Source organism: Oncorhynchus keta, chromosome 6 (assembly GCF_023373465.1).
Source record: "Oncorhynchus keta strain PuntledgeMale-10-30-2019 chromosome 6, Oket_V2, whole genome shotgun sequence".
NCBI classification, from domain to species: Eukaryota; Metazoa; Chordata; class Actinopteri; order Salmoniformes; family Salmonidae; genus Oncorhynchus; species Oncorhynchus keta.
In genome coordinates this window covers 36,701,045-36,710,760 of record NC_068426.1, presented here as the reverse complement: position 1 = coordinate 36,710,760, position 9,716 = coordinate 36,701,045, and the positions used below count along the sequence as shown (strand labels likewise).

The window sequence follows — 9,716 nt, the reverse complement described above, 5'->3', positions numbered from 1 at the left end:
GGAAGTCAAAGACCACCATGCACCCCAGGATTCCCAGGAGGAAGCTCATTAGAGTGGGTGCGTCACGGGGGAGCGGGATAGGAGGCCTCCACAGCCACTGGCCCACAGCAGCAGGGAAGATATAGACCAGGTGGTTGTAGGCTGTGAGATACAGGGTGGTCCAGATGTTGTCCCAAGTGACGGGTCTGTCTGGGTGGAGCTTGTAGCTGTTGAGGGCTGGCCAGCTGGGGGCCAGGAGGTCTAGCAGGGTGTAGAGGGTCACCAGGAGAAGGTAGGTGGAGACAGAGATGACCACAGGGAACAGAGGGCTCCGCAGCTCAGCCTGGTGGTGCTGCAGGAGGTAGTTCCACGTCGGCTGGAGGACGGACTGCTCCGGGAGCCCCAGACCCAGGGTCAGATTAGCCACAGTCAGGTGAGACATCCAGGGGAGAGACACACCGCTGAACAAACCGCCTGCACTCACTGTGTCCCAACTAAAGTCTAATAGTCTCAGAGGATTCATTTATTATCTGGGTTGGTTGCAACAGACTCCACAAGAATGGCAAAGAAACTTCCAGCTGTAATGTAATGTTTGTTTTTCTGCAAAAGGCAAATAATCTGGTGCCGTAGTGCCAAATTAGGTTGGCGGTCGATCTTAGCCTCTTATGTAGATCGAGGCGCCACCTCCTCCCCCCCCCCCTCCCCCTCCCACATTTCTGACCCAGATCTGAGAGAGCTGCCTCCCGCTGATCCGAAGTGACAAAGACAAAGTCAAGTGTGTTTTCTTTGCTCGCATTGAGGAGAAACAATACACTGTGGTCAAAGCCAAACTATGGTGCTCATGTATTAATGCAGAAACTGGTGAACTGTCAAATGTGATAATTTTGGTTAAATCAGTTGATTATTAATGAAAAACAACTTTTAAAAAATACATGTTTTCCTCTTTTTCTTATTTTCTTTCTCTCTCCCTCTCCTCTTCCCCTCCCTCTCCCTCTCCTCTCCCTCTCCCTCTCCTCTCCCTCTCCCTCTCCTCTCTTCCTCTCTCCCTCTCCTCTCTTTCACTCTGCCTCTCCTCTCTTCCTCTCTCCCTCTCCTCTCTTCCTCTCTCCCTCTCCTCTCTTTCTCTTATGGACTTGTTGTTGGAGGTCAACAGTAATAAATCATAGAAAGCTGTCAAAAGTGACTTTTGAGTTCAAAGGCTCCACATTATTCATGTTGAATTACACTTGTGTTGTTGTGTTGGTTCGTCTTGCATCATGCTGGTTGGAATAAGGTCTGATGGTTAGAAGTGAAAAGAGGCAAGTGGAGCGGACCACAGAGATGGTTTCTATGGTGGAGCTCAAGTAAACGACTCTCTAACTCAAAGGAGGCTTTATATTATTATGTTATCTAAACGAACCAAATAAGGCAATGAATTCTGATCCAGTGTTTTGCGATCCTCATGGAACATTAAAGCATCATGGAACACATGTTGACTGCACAGGCTCCGTGAGACCGCTAGAGGGCAGTCAAGTATCATTGGAAGAAAGGCGGTTCTGCTCTGGAACAGAGATGGTAGTTTCTGAAGTTTTTTCACATACTTTATTGGAATGTTGATTCTAAAACTTTTCGTTTTGCGGACACAAACTCCCTTCTGAGGGCTGCAACGGAAAATCTCCCTAATACATAGGTCTTCATGAACACCTGAAACTGCATCTGAAGTTGAGGTTGAGGTGCGGAGCATGTTGTTAGGAAATCAAATTCAATGTGAAGTGATGTTACTCTAAACTGTTGCCTTGCCGTTAGCTGTTCGAAAGACATCTTAGGGACAAAAATCAAACAACAACAAAACGGTATAATCTAATTCTCCTTCATTTTTAAATTGTGGCGGCGACTCATTCGTCTCGATCCAATGCGAGAGTAATTCGGTTAGGTTTACATATATCCTTTACTTATGACATCTTAGAGAATTGATGTATACACTGTCTAGGTGGATGAGTACGTCAGGAAGTGCATAGAGGATGTTGTTCCCACTGTGACGATTAGAAATTCTCCAAAAATCCGTGGATAGATGGAAGCATTTGCACAAAACTGAAAGTGCGAATGGATGACGCAATCGCCATCGCACTACACACTGCCCTATCCCATCTGGACAAGAGGAATACCTATGTAAGAATGCTACTCATCGACTTCAGCTCAGCCTTCACATCCAAGCTCATCCTTAGCTTGGAGCCCTGGATCTGAACCCCGGCCCTGTGCAACTGGGTCCTGAACTTCCTGATGGGCCGACCCCAGCTGGTGAAGGTAGGAAACAACACCTCCGTTACGCTGATCCTCAACATGGGAGCCCCACAAGGGTGTGTGCTTAGCCCATTTTGGTGCTGTTGGCGGTAGGTGCACTTGAATCAGAAGCCCTGCGCTACGGGTAGGCAAAGCATTCCCGTTTTGAACCTCTTCAGCAGACCGGGAGATCTGAGGCTAAATCGAGTGCACCTACTACGCTGGCCAATCCGATAGCTCAAATAACCGTGCCTACAGCTTCCACAACCCCAGCAAAGTTTGTTATTAACCTACGTGAGATTTCATAACTTTTAAAACCTTGACCAGAGATTGTCAAAGAATACAGCAAAGAGCTGCTGTTTTTATCAGTGAGTTCATGTCGAAAAAAATTATTCAGCACTGTCATCAATGCTTTTTTTCAACACTATTACAAAACATAAAATGTGCTTCTCCCTACTTCCAACTGACTCGGGAAAAAAAGAGATCCAACTAGGATTTTTTTTTAAATGGAATTCCAAATTGGAATCACAGGAGGCTGAAGAAATTTGGCTTGGCCCCTAAGATTTTCTTCAAATAAGAATTTGTTCTTAACTGACTTGCCTAGATAGATACAATGCCTTGCGAAAGTATTCGGCCCCCTTGAACTTTGCGACCTTTTGGCACATTTCAGGCTACAAACATAAAGATATAAAACTGTATTTTTTTGTGAAGAATCAACAACAAGTGGGACACAATCATGAAGTTGAACGACGTTTATTGGATATTTCAAACTTTTTTAACAAATCAAAAACTGAAAAATTGGGCGTGCAAAATTATTCAGCCCCTTTACTTTCAGTGCAGCAAACTCTCGCCAGAAGTTCAGTGAGGATTTCTGAATGATCCAATGTTGACCTAAATGACTAATGATGATAAATACAATCCACCTGTGTGTAATCAAGTCTCCATATAAATGCACCTGCACTGTGATAGTCTCAGAGGTCCGTTAAAAGCGTAGAGAGCATCATGAAGAACAAGGAACACACCAGGCAGGTCCGAGATACTGTTGTGAAGAAGTTTAAAGCCGGATTTGGTTACAAAAAGATTTCCCAAGCTTTAAACATCCCAAGGAGCACTGTGCAAGCGATAATATTGAAATGGAAGGAGTATCAGACCACTGCAAATCTACCAAGACCTGGCCGTCCCTCTAAACTTTCTGCTCATACAAGGAGAAGACTGATCAGAGATCCAGCCAAGAGGCCCATGATCACTCTGGATGAACTGCAGAGATCTACAGCTGAGGTGGGAGACTCTGTCAATATGACAACAATCAGTCGTATATTGCACAAATCTGGCCTTTATGGAAGAGTGGCAAGAAGAAAGCCATTTCTTAAAGATATCCATAAAAAGTGTTGCTTAAAGTTTGCCACAAGCCACCTGGGAGACACACCAAACATGTGGAAGAAGGTGCTCTGGTCAGATGAAACCAAAATTGAACTTTTTGGCAACAATGCAAAATGTTATGTTTGGCGTAAAAGCAACACAGCATCACCCTGAACACACCATCCCCACTGTCAAACATGGTGGTGGCAGCATCATGGTTTGGGCCTTCTTTTCTTCAGCAGGGACAGGGAAGATGGTTAAAATTGATGGGAAGATGGATGGAGCCAAATACAGGACCATTCTGGAAGAAAACCTGATGGAGTCTGCAAAAGACCTGAGACTGGGATGGAGATTTGTCTTCCAACAAGACAATGATCCAAAACATAAAGCAAAATCTACAATGGAATGGTTCAAAAATAAACATATCCAGGTGTTAGAATGGCCAAGTCAAAGTCCAGACCTGAATCCAATCGAGAATCTGTGGAAAGAACTGAAAACTGCTGTTCACAAATGCTCTCCATCCAACCTCACTGAGCTCGAGCTGTTTTGCAAGGAGGAATGGGAAAAAATTTCAGTCTCTCGATGTGCAAAACTGATAGAGCCATACCCCAAGCGACTTACAGCTGTAATCGCAGCAAAAGGTGGCGCTACAAAGTATTAACTTAAGGGGGCTGAATAATTCTGCACGCCCAATTTTTCCGTTTTTGATTTGTTAAAAAACGTTGAAATATCCAATAAATGTCGTTCCACTTCATGATTGTGTCCCACTTGTTGTTGATTCTTCACAAAAAAATACAGTTTTATATCTTTATGTTTGAAGCCTGAAATGTGGCAAAAGGTCGCAAAGTTCAAGGGGGCCGAATACTTTCGCAAGGCACTGTAAAATAAATAACAAAATACCCTCACAAACTTCTACAGAGCGCATCCTGTATCACCTCCTGTATCACCTCCTGGTAAGGTCATTTCCCCTGTCCGCATCTGCAGGACGGTGCAGGCAGCCCAGCGCATCACCGGGAGCACACTGGGCATCTACAGCAGCCGGTGTCACAGGGAGGCCAAGAAGACCATCAAGGACCTCAGCCACCCGACTCTTGGCCTGTTCACTCCGCTACCTTCTAGAAGGTGGAGACAGTACAGGTGCATCAAAGCTGGCACAGAGAGAGTGTTAAATAGTCACCACCAGCCAGCCTCCACCCAGTACCCTGCCCTGAACTTAGTCATTGTTATTAGCCGGTACTCTACCCTGAACCTTAGAGACTGCTGCCCTATATACATGTCATTGAACACTGGTCACTTTAATAATGTTTACATACTGTCTTACCCACTTAATATGTACGCTGAGTGTACAAAACTCTTTCCATGAGATAGACTGGCCAGGGGACTCCAGGTGAAAGCTATGATCCCTTATTGATGTCATTTGTTGAATTAACTTCAATCAGTGTAGATGAAGTTGAGGAGACAGGTTAAAGAAGGATGTTAAAGCCTTGAGACAATTCAGACATGGATTATATACAGTATGTGTGACATTCAGAGGGTGAATGGGCCAGACAAGATATTTAAGTGCCTTTGAAAAAAGGTTGGTATGGTAGTAGGTGCCTGGCTCACCGGTTTGATTGTGTCAAGAACTCCACCACTGCAGGGTTTTTCACGCTCAACAGTTTCCTGTGTGTATCAAGAATGGTCCACTTCCCAAAGAACATCCAGCCAACTTGACACAACTGTGGGAAGCATTGGAGTCAACACGGGCCAGTATCCCTGTGGAACGAGTTGGACACCTTGTAGAGTCCCATGCCCAGACGAATTGAGGCTGTTCTGAAGGGAAAAGGGGTTGCGACTCAATATTATGAAGGTGTTCCTAATGTTTTGTACACTCAGTGTAAATACTGTAGTCTAGTCAATGCTCATCCTATGTAACTAATGCTGTACACACCTTTTTCTATTCATATACTGTCTATACTATCTATATACACCATCATATATAGAGTATTTACAGTGGTGTAAAGAACATTAGTAAAAAATACTTTAAAGTACTACTTATCAACATCATGCCAAGCCGACTTGAAGGTGCTGCTTACAGTAGAACAGCTTTCGACAACTACTCCGGGAGCAACGGAGACGAATACTACTCCGGGAGCAACGGAGACAAATACTACTCCGGGAGCAACGGAGACGAATACTACTCCGGGAGCAACGGAGACAAATACTACTCCGGGAGCAACGGAGACAAATACTACTCCGGGAGCAACGGAGACGAATACTACTCCGGGAGCAACGGAGACAAATACTACTCCGGGAGCAACGGAGACGAATACTACTCCGGGAGCAACGGAGACGAATACTACTCCGGGAGCAAATACTACTCCGGGAGCAACGGAGACGAATACTACTCCGGGAGCAACGGAGACGAATACTACTCCGGGAGCAACGGAGACGAACACAAGCTCAACAAGGGAGAGCTGGAACAACTATTGAACAGTGAACTCCCCGTCTTCCACACGGTGAAGAAGATGTCTAAAATCCATCATTTATCATTTTCAACGTAGTTTTACAGTATTTGGATATTCTCTTCACTTGGCCAGGTACAACAGTTGAAAGGCCCACAATCGGTATAATTCGGAGGGCCTGTTCATGAACGGGCCTGGGGAAAACATGTTTGACCTCTTAAGACACTTATTCCGCTGTTGTTTTTGGGGAAACTGTAAAACGCGAATAGGGAAAAGAAAAACGAGTGTATAAGTTCTATTCGTGTTAAGCTGTGTTTACTTGGCACCGCGTAGTAAAACCTGTCACAGGGTATTGCCTTCTCCTCCTCGAACGGTGACATGTTTTTGAATAGATGTAGCACATTAGCTGTGCGCTGAACCTCAAGCAATGCCTCGTCTTGAATTAGAAACATCCTTGTGACAGTTGGAGTAGTGGAACCCACGTGTTTAGATGAAATCGTAGCAGCACATCACGTCTGGCTGTCGCCAACAACATGTTCAGTATTGGAAATGCTTTGGTTTAGTGGAGCGTGACCTTTTCAACTTGTTTTCTTTCCTTCCGTTGATTTCATGGTGATCAACAGTGAGGATTATGCGGACTCGTGGATATGTTCCGGGGGGGCTTCTTAATCCTACTTGATTACCCATTGAGACTTGAAAGATGAACAAGACAACTAAGTGCGTATTGAATTTTGAATTTGCAAATGTCCAGTGTTTTTAAAAAAAACACACTCGCTCAACTCGCTGTTGTACAAATTCATGTTGTCTGTTATGTTCATTTTGTTCTAATTATAGACCTAGGCCTACAACACACAATTTACATGATTCTCAAAGATGTGAAGAGTGGCAAGTTCGCTTTTCTGTTGTTCAATATACCTCAGTGGCTACAATTTGATCACTCTTTTGTCGTCGAGAATTTTCCTGCACTGCAGGAAATGCAAACTTGTAGTGTATTCAAGGTTTAAAAAGGTTTCTAAAGTTAGTCATTTCCACTTTAAAATGTCAGACTTGAGTTGCCCTCATGAAAAATGTACCAACCCCTACAAAATGTATCCATGAATTACAATCCACATAATAATTCACATTTTCTGTTGCTGCAGGAATCTTTTCCTGTTGTAGAAAACTGTATTAAGATCCTAGTCTTACATCTACAGAATGCAACGAGAACCCGGTTGATGAAGAGCATGGTACAGTTATCCACTTGTCCAAAAAGGAAAGCAAGAAAGAAACACTAATGCAAAGGGCAATTATTTGATATTCTCCTTATTACATTATGCTGGATTAGTTTCCTTGCTGTGAAGTTTTGAGATCTGGTTCAATTGAGTTTAACTCCATTATTTTGTTACTCTCCACTGCCCTCTGTGAGACGGGTCGAAGAGACAAATCTCTTTTCCTCTCCCCCTCTATTCCCTCGGGTTTTCTCCACCCTCACTCTGATGGAAGGAGGCCTCGGGTGTCTACGCATCATCAGCAGTGGTCCACATCACCTCCAAATCTAGACTTAGACTACTCCCTTCTGATGTCACTAATATCCATCCACTGACGTATGTATCTCTGACAGGTATAGAGACGGTGTCCTGGTACCAGTCTTGCACACATTTAGGACGCGTCACAAAATTATTCCTAGTCCCTATAAACTACCTGTCAAAAGTATTCCTAGTCCCTATAAAGTACTTGTCAAAAGTAATCCTAGTCCCTATAAACTACTTGTCAAAAGTAATCCTGTTCCCTATAAACTACTTGTCAAAAGTAATCCTAGTCCCGATAAACTACTTGTCAAAAGTAATCCTGTTCCCTATAAACTACTTGTCAAAAGTAATCCTAGTCCCTATAAACTACTTATCAAAAGTAATCCTAGTCCCTATAAACTACTTGTCAAAAGTAATCCTATTCCCGATAAACTCCTTGTCACAAGTAATGCACTATGTAGTGAATATGTGGCCATGTGGGATGCAGACTCATACTGTAGCTTCATTTCCTAGGGTCAACATTGAGCTAATTAGTGATTAAAACATTTAAAATTCATAACCTATCACTGAGTAATTCTGTCATTCGTCAATCACACTGTATGCTGAGGCGATAGATACGGCTTACTGTTGAATTAGATACAACGTTGTCACCTTGGGCCAAATAGTAACTTTTCAAGTATATGTCAATGAAGATTTGCACATATCCAGTCAAACTATCAAAACAGGATATGGCCCCCTGAGCTGTGTGTTTGTGTGTGTGTGTTTGTGTGTGTTACATACCTCCATTAGCTCCGTATCACCACAGCCTGAAGTCACCACAGGGCTCTGTATCCCAGACTGGCTTGGCTTGACTGAAAGAAGCCATCCAACGGTCACCATCTCACACACGCACACACACACACACACACACACACACACACACACACACACACACACACACACACACACACACACACACACACACACACACACACACACACACACACACACACACACACACACACACACACACACACACACACACATACACACCTCTGATAGGTCTCAGCTCATGTGTCATTGATTATTGCCACTGACACACTAGCTTCCAGTGGACATTGGCTGTGTGGTGAGGTGCTGTGCTGTGCCCAGTCAGTGCCTTAGGTGGTCTAATATCCTGGATGGGGCTTCAGCACCATGAATCCAATGACTCAGAGCCTGAGGCGTCTCTCCTCAGATCTCCATCTCAGATCTCAGGCTGGGAGATTGACACAGGGCCTAATTGCAGTCTGTTGTCCCGAGGGAACTTATTTATTGGCCAGGCAGCTGAATCCAGACCGGTCAAGAGGCGACATCAGACCTATCAGGATTCAGGACAGTCCATTTCCTGGTAGTGCTGTGTGGATGAGTAGAGTAAGTCAGAGACCTGTGCGTGTCCTGACGTCAACTGGAATAAGCCCAGAGGAGCAGAACACCGGAGTTACAGTCTGGAAGATTTGCAGCTGTTCAATGGTTGTTTCATTTATGAGATATGCCTATATCTTTGCAAAGATTTTATAGACCCAAAACGATGTTGATCTCATTGATTTTCAACCCTCGCATAATAGCTGTGCCTATGAATTTGAGCGCGGTTCCATTCTCCCAGCTCCATCCCTTAAAGGATCAAATGTACTTAATCAGGGTTTGAAAATATTGATTGGTGGATAGATCTTCTTTGATTAATTGTTCTTTCTTTTCATTTCCATCATGAATGTTCTGGACTCCAACAAAGACAAGGTGGTGGACTTCAATGAGTATGTGCTTCTGGTGGCGACCCTGACCGTAGCCTGCAACGACTTCTTCCAGGAGAAGCAGAAGAAGAAAGCCAACTAACGGGTTGAGTCCTTAAATGGCTTCCTATTGCTTATGTATGCACTATTATTTGCCAAACCCTCATAGTGACCGGTCTTGTAATGGTTCTGGCTAAAAGAAGGGCATTGCATAGGGAACAAGGAGACATTTCAGACACGTGGATCAAAGTAGAATTAGAAACCAACCACACCCCTCATGCTGAACATGGATTGACATCATGGTTTCAGTGCTACTAAAAGCCTTACAGCCTAATATGTTGTTGTTTTTCGCGTCAAGAATGTCAACAGCAGACGTGCACTAGACTAAAGTCGAAAGCATCCATTGACATGCTCTTGCT

The 9,716-nt window shown here is 44.0% G+C and overlaps 1 protein-coding gene and 1 pseudogene across 1 annotated transcript in view; one reads left to right on the top strand and one right to left on the bottom strand.

Annotated features, from left to right (window-relative positions):
• The window catches only part of ch25hl2 (cholesterol 25-hydroxylase like 2), a 1,136-nt gene extending 488 nt beyond the window's left edge, over window positions 1–648 (bottom strand). The window contains exon 1 of the mRNA XM_035772908.2: window positions 1–648. This exon is cut by the window's left edge and continues 488 nt beyond it. Within this exon, the coding sequence (XP_035628801.1) occupies window positions 1–502 (502 nt within the window). The 5' untranslated portion in view covers window positions 503–648.
• A 4,994-nt stretch (window positions 649–5,642) lies between these two features.
• Window positions 5,643–9,400, top strand: LOC118385584 (protein S100-A1-like; annotated as a pseudogene).
• Window positions 9,401–9,716: the final 316 nt, after the last annotated feature.